The 22389-nt window shown below is 39.6% G+C and overlaps 1 protein-coding gene across 6 annotated transcripts in view; it reads left to right on the top strand.

The window, feature by feature from the left end:
- The window catches only part of SYT2 (synaptotagmin 2), a 198694-nt gene extending 179501 nt beyond the window's left edge, over window positions 1–19193 (top strand). For 5 of the 6 annotated variants that reach the window (XM_060772521.2, XM_060772519.2, XM_067468110.1 and 2 more), the window contains 6 exons: window positions 1163–1291; window positions 2837–3004; window positions 3502–3669; window positions 5467–5584; window positions 8589–8722; window positions 11095–19193. In XM_060772521.2, the coding sequence (XP_060628504.1) occupies window positions 1163–1291; window positions 2837–3004; window positions 3502–3669; window positions 5467–5584; window positions 8589–8722; window positions 11095–11301 (924 nt within the window). In that variant the 3' untranslated portion in view covers window positions 11302–19193. The remainder of the gene's footprint in view (window positions 1–1162; window positions 1292–2836; window positions 3005–3501; window positions 3670–5466; window positions 5585–8588; window positions 8723–11094) is intronic. The other variant, XM_060772523.2, reaches the window with a different exon arrangement.
- The last annotated feature ends 3196 nt before the right edge of the window (window positions 19194–22389 follow it).

Here is a 22389-nt window from a genome sequence, read left to right as displayed (position 1 = left end):
TTCTTTGTCAAGTTTACAAGGTCTAAGTATGATCAGTGAACCCTCCCTCCAAAATGTTCTTTGCATGCATTTATGAGATAACACTAAGGAAGGAACCATTTAGAGGAGGTAAACCGATGGTTCTTCAGCCAACATTTAATTTTAAATGCTTGAGGGAAAACCACAAGTAGGTCCTTATTTGGGGAGGGTGTCTGTGAACGTATGAATGTTCAGAGGTTCTAATTTGCTTTATAAGGAAGAAAACGTTGATGTTAGCTAAGGCCCATTTCTTTTATTCCCTACCCTTTCAAACAGTGAATACTAGTAGTAATAATTCTATTACCTTACAGCAGGCATGGGCAAACTTTTTTGCCTTGTGGGTGCGTTGCGGGCCTGGCTGGGAGGGAGGGGGGGTCAGGCACACATTGGATATGAGTGGCCCAGGAGAGGTCGGGGCCTGGAGAGGGCAGTGCTCGGGTCATCCTCAGTTTGTCCTCCCAGCATAAGGACCAGGCTGCTCGCTCCATCCTTATGCCGGTGAATGCCCCGATCTTCCCATCCTCCTCCCTCGATCCTCGGGCTGTCCTCTTGGCATTATGCTGGGAGAGCAAGACAGGTGGTAGCTAAGAGTGCTCTGTAGGGCTCTCAGCCTCTGTGTGCCTTTGTCAAGATGTACTCCTGGCATAAGTATGAGGCTGCCCACACCCTCCTTATGCCGGGTTCTTTTTCTTCTTCTTCTTCTTCTCTCTTTGTCTGTCCATCTCTCTCTCTCTCTCTCTATCTATATATATATATATATATATATATATATATATATATATATAGAAGAAAAGATGTCTTCATCCTGTTTTTAAATTGGGAGAGTCCTTTTATTAGTAAATGCCAATGAACAGATCCAGTCATCCTTCTCCTTAATATATGACCCCTCCTGAAGTAAATCCTCCTGAAGCTAGATATATGAAATCTGTTCTAAAATGTGGCCTTCAGATGTTGTTGACTGCATCTTCTGGCATTCTTTGCTATTGGCTGGGAGCTGCACTTCAACAACTTCTGGAAGATCACATGTTTTCCAGCCCTGAATTAAGATAAGGATATGGAAGAAAGATAATGTGTGAAAGGGGAACTTAGGCTTTCAGTATGTGATATCACTTTGCACAACATTGTGGTCTTCCTTGTCTTTCAGGACAAACAGGATGATGACGATGATGACGGAGATGGTGATGAAGAGGGAGGGGAAGAAGAGGAGGAAAAAGAGCCAGAGAACCTGGGGAAGTTGCAGTTTTCTCTAGACTACGATTTCCAAGCTAATCAGGTAAGTTGCCTTAAACCAGTTGTGGGCAACTGCATTTGAACCAGAACCAATTGCTTCTCCTACAGGAACTCTCCCTTCCACCACCTCTGGGCACAAAGACTACAAGCTCAAATACCTCTATTTTCCTCTGCAGGTTCTTTCAAAATAGTGACAGGAAGTGATGCTACATACTGCTGTCAAAATTTTGAGATAAAATGCAGAGGAAAACCTTGGTATTTGGCATTAGCACATAGTTGTCTGGTACTTGTGGGGTGGGTATTTTCACATGTTTTACACATTTGGGGAATTTATGTGTGGTTTTGGAGCAAACAGTACCTGTAAATTATGCAATAATGTACTTTCTTAAAAATGGGAAGAACATGGCGGGCTTTAAGTTAATGTTGGAGGGCTTCAGAGGCCACAATAATGAGATCCAGGGATTGCATATGGCCCTTTGTCCATGCTGTGCCCATCCCACCTTAAATGTAACTATAGCAGGAGAAAAATTATGACAGTAACTGATTTCTACTAGTTTTAGAAAACTACATCAATTTTAAAGATACTTCAATTCCCCAACATCTTGGCTTTTGTCTTTTGAAAAAACAACCCTCATAAGCTCTCAAAAAGGAGTTTGAAGTTGCTTTTGATTCTCGACGGAGCTGCAGTGTAGCTTCACAATTGCCAATTGAGGGCATAGGCTGACAAAGATTTGAAGTATACAAGGCAAAATGAAAAACAAAACAAAAAACCATGGTCAGAGGTAGAATGGCCTGAGGGTCCGGTTTTGGATCCAAGAAAACAAGATGACTGTGAAAGATCAGCAAAAGACTGACTGTGTACTTTGTTTACAGACATATCTAGATGAATAGTGTCAACAATGACAACAATTCTATAACAAACTGCAAACTTAAAGCTTTCAGTTGTTGTTTTGAAGTCACTGCCCTCTTGTCCATGCTTACCCACCAAAACCAAATCAATGTTCCATCCTCATCTCCACAGTTCAATATCAAGGGTGAAACAACATGCCAGCGAGTAGTCATGATTCAGTGGCAAAGTATATGCTTGAAAAATGTATGGCCCAGTTATCAGTCCCTAATATTTTTACTCAGAAAGACTGATTTAGAAGGAGTTAGAAGGACTAAGTAACAATTATTCCTGCCAGAGCTCACAAAGAACAGTTTCCAGTCAGAATAAGTAGCTCATGTGGGGCAGGAATCTTGGGGCAGGAGAAGCCTTAACAACAAATAAGCAAGATTACCTCTGGTCAAAATGACCCTATTTCCCTTAGATAGTGTTTCGGGAAATTTAGGGGCAAGTTTTTTGGGGGGTATTTAGTGAAGGGTGCAGTCTAGTCTCCCACAGATGTCCACACCCAGGCTAGATGGATGAATAGTTTCAGCCCTTTAAGGAGCCATCCAATTATAACAGCTTTGCTTGTATATTTTAAAACTGTGGTTGGCATAAGCCATGGTCTGTCATATTGTCTGAATTTCCTTATCCCACCATTAATCAATATGTGATATTGTAGAGCTTTTTTGATTCCTGATACCTGTTTTCCCTTGATAGCTTACTGTAGGAATCCTCCAAGCAGCTGAGCTCCCAGCGTTGGATATGGGTGGCACTTCAGACCCTTATGTCAAAGTTTTCCTGCTTCCAGACAAGAAGAAGAAGTATGAAACCAAAGTGCAGAAGAAGACACTCAATCCAACCTACAATGAGACATTTGTCTTCAAGGTTAGTCTCCAACCTAGGCATTCTCTGCAGCAGATGAATTACACGCAGACTTAGCTAAACATTGGTACAGTTATGTTTGCTCTCAAAAGTATAGATGCTTCAGCAACCAGTGTCTAGTATAAATTATAAATGGAACTTTAATCCAGAACAGGAAACCTGGAGATTTCAAGAGTTATGGTACACCAGGGCCCCCTGGTGTACTTTTTTGAACCAACCTACACCCCTCCCTCTCTTGCTAAATATTTTATTCCATCTATCCATTACAGAAATGTTCAAAATAGTTTAAGCAACATATCGAAACAGCATGTTTATAAAACAGATGACTGGCTTTTATTAAGCAAATGCTTTATTAAATATGAATTTTAAAGGTCTTTTACAAAGGATATTTCATTCTATGTAATTTAGTAAATTCTCACAAGACCATTACAACAGCCTTTTTTGTAGCTCTTTCTAGTGTGCTCAAATGACTGCTGAATTCTCATCTTTCTCTGTTACAGATTCCTTATCAGGAGCTGGGTGGGAAGACCTTGGTGATGGCCATCTATGACTTTGACCGCTTCTCCAAGCATGACATCATAGGAGAAGTCAAAGTGCCCATGAACACAGTGGACCTGGGGCAGCCCATTGAAGAATGGAGGGATCTCGAGAGTGCAGAAAAAGAGGAGGTAGGAATTCAAAATGAAGGAGATGCAAAGGAGGAAATGGAGCGGTTGTCTTATGCTATTCTTTGGTCCTGCCTTGTTTTTTTGTTTTGTTTTGGGGTTCCCACTTTGAAAATGTAGGTAAGAATATGAAGTATACAGAGCTCTAAAATGTGAGTTTTGGCAAATGTCCTGAAGCCTTTTATACAAAGAAAATCAGGTATCCCCTGCATGGGTAAATTTAGAATGCAAAGATCCCTTTCAAATTGTATTTTGTGAACAGTGTCTTCAGTATCTAACTGATCTGCTCCTTCGCAGTCTTCTGCCAAGCTGCCTCCAGAAGACACCACTTGGTTTGTTAGTATCAATTGGCTGAAAAATTATTAGTATTATCCACAGGTGGAACTTGTGTATTCTGGGGACTGCATGCAGCCTACTAATACTTTTGGGCAGTCCCAGAGGTTCCCCATTATCAGTGAAAAATAATGAACCCAAATGGGAAATTATTGCATATATCCTATATTGAGCAGCTGATGCGTAAGTCTCCACCAGTGCAATGATGTGTCCTCTCCACTTGCCCTGGCAGCTGTCAGGCTCAGGGAGGGGCTGCTGTTGCTGCTTCTACTTACTAGTAGAGAGGGAAGGGGAGGGGAAAGTAATTCAGATGAAGAAGAAGCTGCTGGTCTTGGATCTGAGGGGGAATGAAATTAGGATGTGCTCACATCCAGTTGCTTCCGCTCTGCCTATTCTCCTTACCAGTGAGCAGCAACAGCCTCCTCCCAGGGCTTGACAGCTGCCAGGGAAACATTTTGGACTGACTGCAAAGAACTTAGAGAAGCTGCTGGGATGTATTTTGTGCAAGGACAGGCTCCATCCCCTCAAAAAGACCTACACAAGAGCAAGCCATATCAATATGCACATATAACGCCAACAGGATGCCACACTATACCTCCAGATGTCACTGCAGTTTTTGATGCCCAGCCTGTTCTAAAACCCATTTTCCCCCATTGGTGGGATTGTACACTGGATTTAAAATTCAGTACTGAATTTATAAAATATGTCACCTGTTGACATATTTTATAGGGGTTTCTTGGGCAAAGAATCCTCAAAAGTGGTTTTCGCAGTTCCTTCCTCTGAAATATAGCCTACAGTAGCTGTTATGTATTGGTAATCTCCCATCCAAGTACTCACCAGGATTGGCCCCACTTAATATCCAAGAGCACATGAGCTCTGGTGCCTTTAAGGAACTTGGGCAACTGAGAAAAGAGAAGTCAGATCCTTGCCCCAAGTTGGAAGTACACATGAGAAGAGCTCCATGTGCTATGAACTCAATGAACCTTTAACAGTTCGAGATTGACCATGCTCTTTCTATGCCTTCCACCTGCTTGCCTCTTTGCTTCTTACACTTGCTCCCTTCTCATTGCCCAGCTGGGACATCCTATAACCTGATGCTGAAATTTGGGAGGAAGATCTAGCACAAAGCATTTTATTTTCCTAGCAGAGGAGGTGGTAGAAGTGATAACAGAGACAGCATTCAGTTCACTGGTCTGTCTCCTTCAATCCAGTACCCTCTAGACTGCAGTTCTCACAATCCCCAGCCAGCATAGCCAATGACCAATTGCCAAGTTATTTGTAAGCCAGAGATGTTGTACTCCAATATATATCAAGGATATCACCCCAGAAAAGGCTGTGATAGCAATTTCTATGCAACTCACAGGGCAATATGAATAGCCACACTCTAGCAAGCATATCTTCAAGTTTAGATTTGTAAGATTGCTTATAAATTCCCGAGTCCATTGCTATCTCTATTTCTCTCCACAGCCAGAGAAATTGGGAGACATTTGTATCTCATTACGATATGTGCCTACAGCTGGGAAGCTTACAGTCTGTATCTTGGAGGCCAAGAACTTGAAAAAGATGGATGTTGGAGGACTTTCAGGTAGGTGCAGAACAACCTTATACCCACCAGATGTCACCTCTGAGCTTATACAAAAGATTTATCAAAAGATTTCATATACTAGAACACAGAGCAGTTCTTGCTTTTCATCCTTTTCATGTGAATGTTCAGTCTATGCTCCTCTAAATGCTCCTGTGTTGAATCACTTTGGATTTTAGGGTGAACCTTATGGGTACTAGCCAGAGTGCTGAATGTGACACTCACAAAGCCTATGTGGCTAATCTACTGAGCTTCAAATGAGCTATCCAAGGTGCTGTTGAACCCCATCATAAAGATAAGATTATAGTTTAGATAACTCCTTTAAAATTGAGACTAAAACCTGGAATGGATTTATCTCATGTTATAGGAAATGAGAATAGCAATTTGCCACTGATGAGTACAAAAAAGCAATCAGCCATCATTAGAAATTCTCCGCTTTATAATCTTGATGGGCAGCAACTAGAATTCAAGGACAACCGAGCAATGAATGTGGGGTTAAGTCAGGCATGGTCAAACTTGGACCTTCCAGGTGTTTTGGACTTCAGCTCCCACAATTCCTGGTCTCAGGCCCTTTCCAGGAAGGGTCTTGAAGCCAGTAATTGTGGGAGTTCAAGTCCAAAACATCTGGAAGGCCCAAGTTTGACCATGTCTGGGCTAAGTCAAAAGAAGATAGTGCGGCAAAGCCATCTGTCAGATTCCAGAAGTTCTCCCATTGAGGTGATTAGAATACTATGTATTGTCTCCTGGTAAAACTTCATCTGCTGGAGGAATGATCTTGCTTCCTTTGGGTTTGGGATAAAAAGCCTCTATTGACTCAAATATCCAACTGCATTACAAATGCCTATCGTTGCTTTTTCCTCCTACATGAAGGTTAATGTTAGGGAAGTATGTCTCAGCAGCTTGTGTGAGAATGCCATTAGGACTTCTCCAATGTCCAAAGGATGTACAACCCATGTAGCTTCTGTGCAATAGTTCTAGTAGTAGGCTGGAGGAAAAATATACTTGCTAAGCAATTTGTCATTGACCCATAAGACAGTCCACTGCTTCAGATTTGTCAGAAAATGTAGTAAGAGAGAATAATTCATCTGTAAACCCACTTGGATTTTGTACATGGAATTGAAGAAATGGGTTACCATTTAGTTCTTCATGTCAGTCAACTACATGACACGGTCCAGTTTAGACAGCAAAGACCAGTGTTGGTTGCCAACATCTCAATTTAAAGAAAGATGAGAAATGAAGTGATGGTTAAATATGAAAATAGCTGTTACTCTTAGTAGCAACCCAATTGAAGGCAGCTTCCTGAACTGGCTATAGAGTGCTGGATGTTGTAGTCACAAAATGTAATCTTTCCAAGCTCTGATTCCTATCAACATTAGATTGCAGTATTGTGGGCATTGTTGTGACACCAAGTGCTGCACTAGAGGATTTTTTTTCTTCATATCCACAAAAGAGATCACTAGGAATAAACAAAATAAGTATTTAATGTCATCATATACATTCCCTTGGGCAACTTCTCTGCCATCATTTTCTTACTGTGTTTTATTTATACATTCATGGGATCTTCAAAGGTCTGAGCTTTGGGAGGAAGGAGTGGTTGTTCTATTTCAGGAGATGCCTATAATATTCTGAAATTTAACAGTCTGAATAAATTAAAAAGACATATGTCAGCACTACTGTCAGTGACCAAATTACTTTGTGAAATATCCTTTTGGGAGTGTGAGCAGCTTGAGCTACATTTCAGAGCAAATGAATTGTGTGGCCAGTGACGTGCATATAGCCTTTTGTGATGGGTCCTTGTCCTTAGCCCCCAGAGACTTTGAAACACTTCTACACACACCATCACAAACATTGCTAAACTCCTAGTTGTTCAGCCCAAAATAGCACAGTACAGCTATGTTTTGCTAAAATAACATTATGAGGATGGTGTTAGAGTTGAAACAACAATAAATATAATAAAATAAATGGCACCAAATTCACTTACATGCCATGAATAGTCATGCAACTTCTGTTTGTTCAAAATGGCAGCCGTAGACTGCAAGGGCCAATGAGGTACTGATATTGATCATCCCAACATCAAGCACATGCTTGCCACTACTTTTTTTTTTAAAAAAAAATGTGCAACTGCCAGTAGCAGCAATAATCCTGCATTTCCTTTTCCTCTCTCTCTCTCATGTTATATAAGACATATTTTTAATATGATTGTAATCACAACATCATGTCATTGAGAGTTTCTGTCCCTTCCAAGGAACAGTTAAATAAATAAAACAAGATGAAATCTGCAAGACAATTGGGTCACATTAGATGTTTTGTTGTTCAGTTTTAGTTCTGAATTATTTCTCTGGAACGGGACTTAGAGCACATTTTAGTCCTTTGACTGAAGGGGGTAGATCCAAAAGGTAGTACTGCGGAATCAGAACTTAATCAACATAAAATGGCAATATGAAAATTGCTTCATTCAGCTTCCTGCACAACATTGATGTAGTTTTCATCAGTGGCACCAATGTATTAGAGGAGAGTTGGGAATTGTATGGCTCTCTCGAAAAATGTTGGACTGCAATTCCCATAGACTTTAGACATCATGGGAAATAATGAAAAACGCGGGGAGTTGCAATTCAATTGTCTTTGGAAGACTACATAACTCCCACCTCTGCGTTAGAAAACTACAAATCATACCTTCCAGTGCTTGTTGTTTGCTAGTTCTGTTTTCCTTTTTACATCTGAACTGCCAGCTATTTGTGCAGCAAAACACTAACAAATATTTGGAGTGCTTTAGTTTGGCTCCAAGTGGGTCATTTACTACTGTTTATTGTGGGCAAATTAAAGGCACATCAGGAGGAAGGAAGACAAAGTTTTCATCATTAGAGGAGCAGTATCAATACAGGGCATGTCACTTTATAGTTCAGTGGCTCTTCTTCCTTGATATTTTCCTTCCCCGTACCCATTTCTTTAAGCCTATGTTTCTGAGTGTTTGTCTATAAAGTCTGACCTGCTTGGATTTCCTACTCAGATCCTTATGTGAAGATTCACCTGCTGCAGAATGGGAAGAGGCTCAAGAAGAAGAAGACAACAGTCAAGAAGAAGACCCTGAATCCCTATTTCAATGAATCTTTCAGCTTTGAGATTCCCTTTGAACAGATACAGGTTAATATGTTTTTCACTTGGGGAACTTTGACAGAGGGAGATGCAGAGGGGTCCCAGATCACTTTGCTTATCTGTGGGGTTATAAGGTTCTCCATTATTTTGACCATAACCTGGGACCTCCTATGATCTAAAGATTTTATGTTTTTCTTTCTCAATTTTAACTCCCTACACCACTCACATTGCCCTCTTCTCATTCCACCTCTCCTTGTTTTTGTGCAACACTAAGGTTTCCTTTGGAACTATGTTGGATGTTAGAAGTAATTTTGTGAAGGCTACAAGTGAGGAAGGGCTGGTTAACCTCCATGCTGCCCTATCCTGCTCACTTGACAAAAATGTAAAAGTTTCATTGGTGTCTGTGGGATGTTTTTAATTGGTGGGCTGGCCTGAGGAGGGATGAGGGGGCTGTTGATTGGATGAATCCCATAAGTCAACCCTCATTTCAAATTGTGGAGATTTCATAACGTAAAGAACCTACTCCCACCTCATGCTATGTGAACTTTGTACGAACCCCAATGTTCATGTGTGCTACCCACAGAATGGTAAGCAGTTTTATTCACAATCAGCAGGTAGATGATACATAATACAGTGCTGTTATACATGTTGAAGGATCCCAGAACCTGAACATCATTGGTAAAGTTTTTTCATGGACATTTTGGTTACTAAAGTTTACAGATGTGGGCTTGAAAATGAAGATACACATTTTGGGCCTTGCAATGTGTCAAAGAATTTCCCTGTTGTTTAGAAAACAATCAAACATACATTGTCATACATGTAGGCTAACACAGAATTGCGGCCTGATGATTGCATAAAGTGGTCTCTAGGCTTTCTGATTTCTGCTACACAGCTACTGTTGTTCTCATGTAATTTCAAGTTGTTTCTGATTCATAGTGACCCTAAAATGATCCCATCACAGGGTTTTAAAACAAAGATTTGTTCAGAAAGGGTTTTCCATTGTTTTCTGCTAAGGTTGAGAAAGTGCGACTTGCCCAAGATCACCCAATGGGTTAACATGCTGAACAGGGATTAGAGTCGTGGTCCCCCAGAGTCCTCGTACAAACCACTACACTATTATATATCTGCTAGATAATCACTATTATGCATATCATCTGATACCAATTAAATGTAAATATAGTTAGATATATTGAGAGTCACCATGGTATAGTGGTTTTAAGTGTTGATCTAGGCTACTTGGAGACCAGGTGAATCCTGTGATAGGATTGTGTTAGGTCTGCCATAAGTCAAAAATGTTTTGTAATGTTTTTAGCGGTCCATTCCTATTGTCTCTAGCCATTGGCAATGCTGGATGGAGCTGGAGCACTGAGACATCTGGAGGGTTACCGGTTCTCCACCCCATCTGTATTTTCTAACTAGCTTAGGGACTCAATGATGCCTGGGTTAGGCAATATGTAATGCTATTTATTGGAAAAAGTCAGTATTTGCTTTTGTTTTTTATGAATGCACCCATTAGAAAATGTATAAGAATGTTGGTTAACTACAACTCCCAGATTCTAAGATAAATCACCCCCAACCCCTACATGCATTCAAAGTTGCCCATGTTGGGTCTGTGTGCCAAGTTAGGTCCAGATCCATCATTGGCTGGATTCAGTGCTCTCTGGATTTAGGGAACCACAACTCTCCAAAATGAAGGTCAATCCCCCTCCCACCAAAAAAAAAACCCTCTAGTATTTTCTGTTGGTCATGGGGGTTCTGTGTGCCAAATCTGGCAATCCATCATCGGTGGGAGTTACAGTAGTCTCTGAAATCCAATAGGAAATAGGCCACAAACATACTTTCCCACATACATGAATACATACATACACACACATATTCACTTTTGATAGATAGATAGATAGATAGATAGATAGATAGACAGACAGACAGACATGAGTGTTTATCATAGTTGTATTAAAAACAACTTTGAAATATTAATTGCACAATTATAATTGAATTGAAGTGGTATTTTAAATGACTTTTTGACCAGTGAGTTGATCTAAACAATGTAACCCAAATCTACCTTGCATAGGAATCACTCTTGTAAATGGCTGGTGTGGAGACAGGCCTCTGTGTATTCCTATGTGCATCATCTCACATAAACCACAAATCATTTTTGACTCACATGACATTTCTTTCAAAATGCATTGTTAGTCACCATAGTCTCACTGTTCTTTGTCAATTAATCCCAAACATCTCTTTAGTGAGGAAAGAGTGAGATATCCATTTAATATTTAAAAAGTCATATCAGTAATGAGAACAACATTCATATTTATTTGTAACCTGCCCTTTCCCAATTAATATAATAATGTTGTGTTAATTAAAATAGCATTGCTGTATCACCCTTAATAATACTTTCTGTCTTCTTGCTTCTCCTTCAGAAAGTGCAAGTTGTGATTACTGTGCTGGATTATGACAAGCTGGGAAAGAATGAAGCCATTGGCAAAGTATTTGTCGGGAACAAGTCCACTGGCACAGAGCTCAGGCATTGGTCCGACATGTTGGCCAACCCACGCCGCCCCATTGCTCAGTGGCATTCCCTGAAGCCTGAAGAAGAGGTGGACGCAGCTCTTGGGAAAAATAAGTAGGCAGCTCCATACCCCAGCATCAGCTACTGAACATTCAAAGTGATCCAGAGCTATCAATACCTCAGTTAGGCAGTGTTTGGTTTCTGTTTTGTTCTGTTTTCTGAGCTGCAATATCCTTTCTTTGGTGACTGTAGAGAGATTCCGGATGAACTGAAGAGCATCCAAATTGAAAAGGTTTAAAGACACAGTTGCTCCTTTTGCATTCTTCCAAGTAGTTTGTCTGCTGCATGTTCATCATCTCTCTGTCTTGTTCTCTTCAAACGCAAAGCGAGCTTTTTTCTTGGGTTTTCCTGAGATCGCCATGAATAGCAGCACAACATCGTTTTGCTTTTACTCACTTTGGGATTTTCTTCTTTAACTCGGACCTTTGAATATTGTGCCAGGATGATACCGGAGCCTGACAGTATGAGTTGACCAAATACACTGTGTTTGCTTTGGAAAATAGCAAGGTGCACTCGAAACATATGAGGAGAATCATCACTCTTCAAGGTGTTTGGCTTCGGTCATTAGAGTATCAGCAGAGAGGACAAGAAGCAGCTCTGGCAATGGGACATCTTTGGTCCTGGGGATACCTGGTAAATTAATTCTCTATAATGGGAGAGATGTGATTTCAGGCATGCCTGTTGTCTAATGCTAATTCCCTTGTGACATCTAGGTAACACAGAAGGTAATTCTGTGCCCTGGTCTTTTTATGTTCTCAACTGCAACACAGAGCGGTAGTAGAAGATTATCAAAGCGTGATAACCCATAAGCATAAACTCTCCTTCCCAAATACAGAGCGGAACACTTTTTGGGAGAAGGATAGTATCATGGAATGTTTACGTAAACAGCAAAATCTGGTAAGCTGACTATTCATGTGACAAATGGGAAGACTTACCCTTTCATATTAGTCAGGTTAGCAGTGTCAAGATGGATGGATTATTAAAAAACCCTGGTCAACCATGAAAAAAATAAACAACAGCCAGACTTGGATTGATTTGTAGCCCATTGTGCTCTGCACTGCCATCTTTATTTTGATGACACAACAACTTGAGACCTAGGTATATTTAATATGAGGATGTAATTTTTTTAAAAACTAGTTGGGGGTGAATGTGCATGTAAGGAATGGAGATGGTGACTCATAGCTGAGGATCAAAACAAGAAAGAACATGCAGATTTGCCTAGCGCCCCACAGAATGCTGTGTTGATCTGATGTTATATATTTAATTCTCAGTAAAGGGAGCTGAAGTACTCCATGAACTAAAGCTTTCAGCAGGGGGCTTTCTCTTTCCCAGCAGGATCATGTTGAATTGAGAGAGAACATGTAGGAAGTTAGTGAGAGTGAATGCATTCCAACCAAAGGACCAAAGATGTATCAAAGGCAGTAGCATCTCCTGCAGTAGTCAACATTGGCTGCCAAAACATTTATGGTTTCTTTGCTGATCCTGGAGGGATAAGCCATATTATCTTTGCTACCTAGTTTTTGCACTAATTGCTGAAAGTCCCCTTCATTTTATATGTAGCCCTAATATCAGTGTCTTGACTATCTTTTAGGCTTTGAAAGAAAGGAGTCAAGTGGGTAGGGGAAAGGTACAGACAGACACTAGCATCTTCCTTGGACCTTTGTGTTCCTGGTGGATCTTATCTTCCACAACCATTCAGCTTCATTGTCTAAAATAAAAGGGGTGACTCCGAGTGGTGTTTTCATATCACATATTGTTTTCTTCCACTCGATTATGATAGATTGGAGCACAGGGTTAATTTCCATATCTAGGATTAATTTCTGCTGCTGCATTAGAGCTGATTTATTTTGGACTTATGGTTGGCAGCCTGCATAAAGGACCTCCTTTTTTAAAAAAGTGAGTGAGATGGAAGAGGAGCAATTTTGTGAACTCCCAGCAAAGTTTTGTGGTCATTGCATCTAACAGGAATGCATTGAATATTTGGCAAGGAAAAGACAGCATGGCAAGACAGTCTATCCATCCATAATGATGATAGATAGTGCTTAGACCCTACTCAAGTTAAAGATTTGGGGTGCAAGATTCCATAATAATGTGGCTATGTGAAGAAAATGCTTCTGTGGCTAAGGAAGATCTCATTCTTCTTTGCCATAATTTGGCTATGTCAGGTTAGGTCCTGTTTACCCTTGCAATTTTTATATTATGGCTATTCAATGAAATTGTGACCTTCACTTTTAAGTTTATAAGGATGTATAAGTGGAAAGTGAGAGAAAGAATCCATGTCTGGAGTAAGAGAGAGAGATTGGAAAGCTGGGCTGAGTTTGAGCAACTATACTACCCTTTTTATTTTGACCCCAAAATGAAGGCATTTGTATCTTCAATTATGTTAACTGCGTTGATTTTATGTTGGCCTTTTGCTCCCATAAGGATGCTGGCCTAGAAAGAATAGCTTGAGTAACGCACAAGGTAGTATGTTCTTAGGACTTGCATGATCCCATCCCATGGAGTACAGTACAATTGTTTTCAAAGACCTGCTATTTTCTCTGATAGCTAGAGTTATTAATGAGAAAGTCAGGGGCAGTTCTCACTGTGGTGATAAACCAGTGTTTGGGTAGTACCATTTTGACTGCAGATGAAGGCAAAAAAAAAAATCCTGTTTAATATTTGCATATCAACAGACTGGATGCCTTCCCCTCTATCTGTACTGGGTTTTTTTTTTTGTTTTTTTGTTTTTGTTTTTTTTGTATGGATTGACCTTTTATCCTTCTCATGTCGATCAGTAATCTGTTAATAGAATTTAGGCCTCAGAAACTACTTGTTTCATTTACAAGATGACTATTGCAAGTAGAGTTAATCTAAGGATAGTTCATGAAGAATTAGACTAGGTGGTCCTAACTATGAAATTATATGCTTCGTCCTAATAATTTGCAAACCTTCAGTCAGTTCTGCTCACTTCTCTTCCCAATCTTGTAATTGTAAAGCTAGAAAGAGGGAATCATTGCCAGTTGTTTAAATGCTCCCCCTTTCCCCAAGTTCTAAAATGTCTTCATGTGTTTTGAAAACAAGAGGGGAGATCTTGGAGAAGAGTTTAGAAAAGTTACCTTGAACTGTAGGTCCTTTTCTCAACTACTGAAGGATGCTGCAGGTTGTAGTCCATGAAAGTAAATTCTCCAAGATCTGCTGGTTGCTTACATCTAAGAAGTTAGAATTACAGTCCTGCCCATAGGTAGTGTGACATCATTATTTGAAAGGCACAGGATTCATTAAGAATTGTTACAAACCTAAAGACCTGGGTTTCTTATTGCCAGTTGTTTAATGGAGTGGCTATGCTATATGGGGAGAAAGAATCCAATAGACCACCAACACTTCTGTAGAGAAAGCTTTGGTGCATGGTTTACCTTTTCTCTTATTAAAAAGTACTTAAGTATACATTAATACCCTCACCCCAATCTCCTTTATTGTGCCTCTCTTAGCTTTTAATGCTGCCACTGGCAAGGATATAAGGCGTTAAGAAATAATAGTAGAAAGATGTCATGTGGAATTCTGAACCAAGTTTTAAAGCTGAACCTGGTCCTATGGACAGCCACAAGCCACCACGACAGTACAGTTAAAATGTCAGAAACTGGCAGAGGGAAGAATCACAGAAGTTACTTTCTGTATAGAGACAAGTTCCATTGGCATATCTAGGGTTGCCATGTGAAATAAGGAACAATGCATTTGTGCTTTTAATATTTATAGAGAAAAGGTAATTTCAGCAAATATTGTTCTTCATACAAGCAACACCTTCTGAAATTGCCTTTTGAACACATCCACTAAAAATGTGGGTGCCTTGTCTTTTATTCAGCTGGCAGCCCCAGCCATATATGATGCCTTTTCTGGTTGAAAACATGGTAGAGTTACAAGATCTTCCAGTGCTCAGAGATTCTTGTATGGTTCTAAACTTGAAGTCTCATTTGCCTAAATAAAGAAATGCATGGGTATGTGTGCATTTATGTTTGTATGGGTGTATACACTTCATAGTTCTTGAGCATTTGTATGATCAGAATTCATTTGAGCAGTTATGAATGCATAAGCACCACAGTTACCTACCTACAAAGTGATCCACAGTCTAACCTAGTCCCCACTTACCAGACAGCAGCTGCTGTGATCTATGGGGATCAGTTCTTCTGTCCCTTGTATATGCAGCTGATTGGTGTTCCCATCCTGACCCATGATTGATCTCCATTTGGACAAGCAGAAGCAATAGTCCCTGTGTATCCACTTTTGGAGACCAAATATACTAAGGCATCAGATCCTATCTGATTCTGGAAGCTAAGTAGGGTCCACCCTTGTTAGTTCTTGGGTTTGTCAATTAATACCAGGTTCTGTATACTGTATTTGTTTGCCTAAGAATACTCTATAGGGTCACCATAAGTTGATAGGCAATTTGAATGCCCCCATAAAATAGGGGATAAATAGGAATTGTGCACATGAAAGACACAAATATATAACTCTTAAGTCACCCATTCAAAATTGCTCAAGTGAATGCTGGTCTATAATTTGGATACAGACTGACATACTAGTATTTTTAAAACAAAATTTTGCTACGGTGCAACACAGTACTGATTTTGATTTCACAGCTTACGCTACAGATCCCACTACCTTTCAAGATTGCATATTTTAATGATTAATAAATTTAACAGCGCCAATGCCAGCATAAATTTGTTAATAAATTAACTGTGTGATGAGATCTAAATTCATACCCTTCAGAACTTCTCAAATTTTACTTTCTGATTTGAATTGGTAGTTCATATTGACAAGCAGTCAAATTAGGTTTGTCTTTCCTTAATCCAAGTAACACTGCTGTTCTCTATATGCCTACTCAAAAGAAGTATCCCATTGAATAGGACTTGATCCCTGGCCAATGTTTGGCTTGTGCCATTAAAAAAAGCAAAAACAGAAGCTGCACACCAGCTCAAACTTCATCACCCACAACCACCATTTATCTTGAGTTAGTGCTTCTGCTCATGTTCTTAATTTATGTTTGGCTGCAAAGTGAGATCTAAAGAAAGGGATGGGAGTATGATAGAAGGAAATCCTGAAAATAATGACACTCATCCACCTGCCATAGTCATGAGCAACCAATCACATGTAAGAATTGGTCATTCTGGATGTGGATGCATATCCAGTGATCATCAAATAAGATTCATCCATCCAGATCAATAAAGCTCAGACAAAAAGTGTTGTACAGTGTAGCTGGAGACCTTTATACATATCAGCAATGGGTGGAAGTCTGCTTATGTGCATGGATTACTCTTACTGGATCAGAACATATATTTGAGGATCTTGAACTTATAATAGATCAATTGCAGAGCAGCAGCAACACACAAACCTGATTCTGTTTCTGTTCCAGCTGCTAACAATCCAGGGTATCCTATTTGAAACTGGAGATACGGAGGCATTATTGTGAAGACTCAAATCAAAACATAAAAGTTCTTTAATAAATGGTGGACCCAACTTTTACTATTTAAAACGGGGAAGCTATTAGCTTTAATACATAATATAATGTACTTGGATTTAGTTTCTTTTTCATAAAGGTGAAGGAAAAGGTGAACTGACTCAAGCCATCTAAGCCTCATCCAAATCCCATCATTTGTGTGTAATTATATATAAAAGGATATAGAGATCTATTAACATAAATAAAATCCTCTTGTAAACAATGCATGATGACTAGCCAGTATGTAAGTAGCAGCATGCAAAAAGCAGAACCTGCTCACCATGTGTGTCACCATTGCCCATTTTCTAGAATACAGTCAGCCTACAAACTTATTTTTTAAATGTGGTATGGATGAATTTATTTTATCTACGATAATAAGATTGGGGTGGGGTGGGGGACTGAAAAAATAAACTCTGAGAGAAAGAATGGTCGTAACAATGTAAGCTTATTTTCAATAAAAAAGTAATAATTTTTTAAAATAAAAAGCAACAAAGCATGCCTGATTCATTAAATCATTGAAAGCAGGGGTGGGGCGGGGGAACATAAACACCAACACTATGGCAACGAATTTCATCAGTGTCTTGTAATATATATTTACAAAACTGTAACTTGTTGAATTTTTACCATGTCCAGGTAGCAGCAACATTGTGGCTTCAATGTTTTGTGTCGTGTTGAAGCATTTCACTGTTGACGTAAATTTAGAAGCCATATTTGATCACAGACTGCCAGGATCCTGAAATGGGGATTGGCTGACAGGTGATCCTCAGTCTCTTTGCTCTCCCTTGCTAACGTCTTCCCTCCTCTATTGTCCTTACTGTCTTCCCATCTTTGTCTTATGTTATTCCCAAGGACATTTGTGGTTAACTGAGAGCTGGCTTAAATCGGAGGCCTTACTTTGGTTTGACCTCCGAAGGGAGTGCCTTCAGGGAGACTCCAACCTGGCTCCGAATGTATTTGCTGGGGGCTTTTTTCTTAATCTGAATGCAGGGACAGCATCAGCACCCAGATCCCTCAGGCAGTGGCCATGACCAAAGGGCTCTGGCAGGGCCTCTACTGTTGATATTTGCTTTGGCTCATTCTCCTGCCCTGATTCTCCTGGGCTACTGCAATGGCAGCAATTCAGCCTAGGAAGCTAAGCACTATTTGTTATTTCTCAGAGTGCACTGGGATACATAGCATAGCATTGTGAGAAAGTAAATTTTCCATACTAATCCTTTGTGAAATGTACAAGCTAGATCAGGAGTGTGACTCTAATCATCCTTCTGATATATATAGAATCATAGAATTGGATCTGGACCCATGAGCTCTCAAGTCCAAGCTCCTGCTCCAGGCAAGAAGTCCAGTTAGAGCATTCCCAGCTATCCAGTCTGTTTTTGAAGATGCACACAGAGAGAAAAACCTCACCACCTTTTTAGACCATAGGATCCATTGCTGAACTTCTCTTATCAAGAAGTTCCTTCTAATGTATAATTGGAATCTTATCCTGCTGTGACTTAAAACTATCTGGTCATACTTTTTGGGGCAGCAGAGAACAAACTTGTATCCATGTCTCTCTGACAACCTTTTAGGTATTTAAATAATTGTGTCACTCAGTCTTCTCTTTATCAGGCTGAACATGTCTAACTCCCCTACCTTTCCTTGTATATTTTGTTTCCCATCATCCTTGTTGCCCTGCTCTGGACCTGCTCCCATTTGTGTATATCCTTCTTGAAATGAAGTGCCCAGAACTGAACATGGTATCCAGATAAGGCCTCACTAGTGAAGAATGTGATGGGACTATTACTTCCATTGGCTTGGAACCTATGGTTCTATTTTATGCAGGGTAAATATTTTTTACCTTCTTTATTGCTGCATTACACTCTTGGGCCATGCTCATTTTATGATCAACAATAATCCTATGGTCCTTTTCCCATGTACTATTGCTAAGCCAAATATCTCCCCCATCTCTATCTTTTTGGTTTTTGTAGAATATTGCATTTGTCTTTGTTAATTTTTATTCTATTAGATTCAGACCAATTTTGATTGAACTACGCATCCCATATTTACAATTCCTTACCAATCTCTTGCCACTTCAAATGCTGACTACAGCTATGGTAAATTGCAGTCCAGTAACATCTAGAGAGACATATGATTCCCATCTCAAATTAGATTGGGTACACAAAAGATTGACATGTTTGATACTCATGGCAGAGAGAGGCCTCTGCTCCCGTGGCCTCCCATTCCAGCCATGCCACCTCTCAGTCACCCACAAACCTTCCAGATAATTTGAGTTAGTTGACATTTTGGATCTAGTTCATTTCTCATACTTCTGGTGCAGCCCAAGTTCTGCAACACAAACCTCCACCTCCACCTCATCTCACTCTGCGGGAAGCTACTTTTACTGTCCTCTGCCCTCATGTGGACTCTGTTTTTGTCTTTATTGTTAAATTGTTATTTTGTAATGATATGTGTTTCCTTAATAAAGAAACTAGCTGAAAGATCCAGTCTCTCTTTGTTTTCCTCTTTTTCACAACATAATTATTTCCTTGTCACACATGATTCTTGGCCTTTGGAATTTAGGAACTGCACTGAGAAATTTAGATACCAAAGAGGATAAGGTCCTCTTTCTGGTTTCACAGCCCAAAGAATTTGGGATGGTACAACACCTCACACAAGAACACTTACTACAACTGCCTTCCATATATATGTCTTGAAGACCCAGTACATAGTTTGCTTTCCCCTCCTAGGTATCCTAGAAATGCTGTAATGGATTGACTAATCAATTCAAAAGAAAAATACATGGAATTTTAAAATGCAGGAATTAGATTTTTGTATATATGCTAAAACTAAAGAAGTCTACTGTAGTTTCTTTTGGTTTCTAGCCCCCCCAGTGCTGATAGTCACACCAGAAAGATAACTAGAAAGTAGCACCATATCTCATCATAGTTTTTTTATGTAACCTTCATTTAAGAGTGGTCTACCATTGCTATCTTCTGCACAGCATAATAAGATGCAAAGAAATTTCCTAGCACCCTTGAAATTTCTAGCATAAGTTTTCATAGACTCCAGTCCACTTTATCAATAGCATCTGATGAAGTGATTAAGTGGATTGGAGCCCACTGAAGTCCATAATGCAATTGATGAAATAAACTGAAGTTCATGCTAGGAATTTGTTTTTCTCAGTTTCAAAAGACTAGCATAGCTATGTCTTTGGTACAAGAGTTAGCTACAGGAACAAACAAGCAAACAAGCCAACTCTTACCCTTACTGTAAGATAAGAATCTGTTTTAAGCTACAGGCAGCTCCTAACATAACCTTCTCCTTGCAAACTTTCTTCCAGAAACATCTCACATGTTGTGCTCAAAAATATACGGCTGTACCCAATGAGCCTGTACCCAACTGCTGTACAATTGTATTTCCAAAATTACTTCCTTGATTATCATTAAAACTGATTTAGCCACTCTACTGTGTCTAAAGATGGTGATCACACACGCTTTTGCTCTTGGAAACTAGTGCATTTTAATATTGAGGAATGAACTGAAATCCGATGTGTAACCCGACTCTCAGCCATATAATTCTTCACTGGCATCTTGTCAGTGGGACACAGAGATGTAAGCTAATCCTATGCCTGTTCACATCTAGCTTTGGTCTCTATGTGGGTTGGTATTCCCTTCCTACCTCCACAGTGACCAAATCCTTCTCCTGGATCAGCCATGGAACTATTGAACCACATAGTCCTAGCCATTTATGCTTGGAGAAGAGCAGGAAGGATTACAGAAGTATCTGGTTGTGTCCCTGCAGCCAGACATTAAATGATTACACCAGCTTATGAGACCCCTGGCGGACCCTGATGGACCTCAGTAGACAATGTAATTATTTTGCATCTGGCTACATGATACATTCCCCCCATCACTCTCAAATAACCAAGTGGAGCAGCTCTTCAATGCACCTAAGGGGTTAAATGTTTTTGGTGTAGCACAGTTACACATATGGAACTACTATACTGTGCTGAGCTATGCAGGATTACAGACATTAGGCATTCATCAGTGATATCTTGATAAGAGTATAGGGTTTCTTAACTGGGATAGTTAAAGGAGTATTGAATTCAAGAACTTTGAGTCTGAATAGTCTGGGGACCTATCTGATTATGAAATACTGGCTTTAAGACTAAATATCAAATACCATGATTTGGTATGTGTGCAAACACACTGCTTGAAAGTCACAAGATTATGTCATTTTTTTGAAATTTTAGTATGCAAGTATACACTTAGCTATGGATTAGGTATATATCCCCCCTCCTATCACTCTTGCATGAAAGGCTGTTAGATTAAAAAAAAGGATGTAGGAATATTTTAGACCTCTCCACCCCATCCCACTCCTGGTCACAATGCTGACTTCAGTTTGAATTGGGACTGAGCTTTAATACTCATATGCTATACAAATACAGTAAATAAATAAATAAATAATAAATATCTTCACCTTTCAGAGAGAATGAAATTCAATTCAGAGTAGATTGTTTATCTAATTTCCAAACTTGTCAAATAAGAAAAAGTACTCTTTCATGTGGGGCAAAATAACATGCTATTGTGTTTGGTCTTGTTAAAATGGATTATATATGTTCCCAATTAATTGTGTGATAGTTGAGCATTTTCAGATACTATATATTTGGTATCATCTTTGTTTGCTGTTGCTGTGTACCTTCAGGTCAACTCCAATTTCTGGCAACCATATGAACTGCTCATAGCTTTTTCCAATTACAGAGTACTACTTCCAGGCAAACACTAGGTGCCACTATCTCTTCTCGACTCCAACAGAAGCACACAGAATCTGAATTCGAATAGCCTTGATGAAGAGACCAATTTGACCAGTAGGAACATCAGTCTTTCCAAAAAGCCTTTCTTCTTTCAAGTCTCCACCTGTAGTACAATCTGATGCTTTATAGCTCTTCTGTGCCAGAACAAGATATAGTTCCAAACCTTCCCACCATCACACATTATTTCTATATTGGTGATAAATGATGCAGTAGACGATAGAGATGCATTCCAGCTCTTTTGTTACATAAGGCCAACATTCCTTCACAGCTTATGGTAGAGTTGGGCTCCCAAACTATCTATCCCTTGGCTTTAATAAGAGATTGGGTGGAGAAGCCCAGATATAAAGGAGGATAGGTCTCACAGTTAAGAAGACAAAGGAATCTTGGCTGGCTCAGCATCCTTTTGTTTCTAGGCACTCCAGAACTGCTTTAAGGGATTGCGATATCTAATCTGCACTATATTATTTCTAAGAAAACAGCTTCAAACCCAACTCTACTCTTGCAAATGCTCAGAAAAGTGGTCTGACATGTGTGCATCTTGGCACACAGCTGTCCTACATCATTTCTAAAGGGTTTGATATAATGAGGCTAGAGCCAGACTGGCTCGGTAATGGGCAAAAGGTTGAGTGAGCATTCACTACGGGAGCTGGTGCGCTATCCACCTAGGAATAAGAGCTGCATGTAGGAAGTCCTCTGTTAACTTGATTCACAAGTTAATTATGGTTGTTTACAATGTTCCAAAACATACATTTTTAAAATTATATACAAAGAAATACATGATTAAAACTATTTTGAGATGATGTATTCTCTCATGTCCAGTCTGTATTTTCTTCAGTGTACATCGTTAGTTGACTTTTTAAAAAATATATTTTTCTAGTTTA

This window comes from Anolis sagrei, chromosome 4, assembly GCF_037176765.1.
Source record: "Anolis sagrei isolate rAnoSag1 chromosome 4, rAnoSag1.mat, whole genome shotgun sequence".
Taxonomy (NCBI): domain Eukaryota; kingdom Metazoa; phylum Chordata; class Lepidosauria; order Squamata; family Dactyloidae; genus Anolis; species Anolis sagrei.
This window is presented reverse-complemented; position numbering and strand designations above follow the sequence as displayed.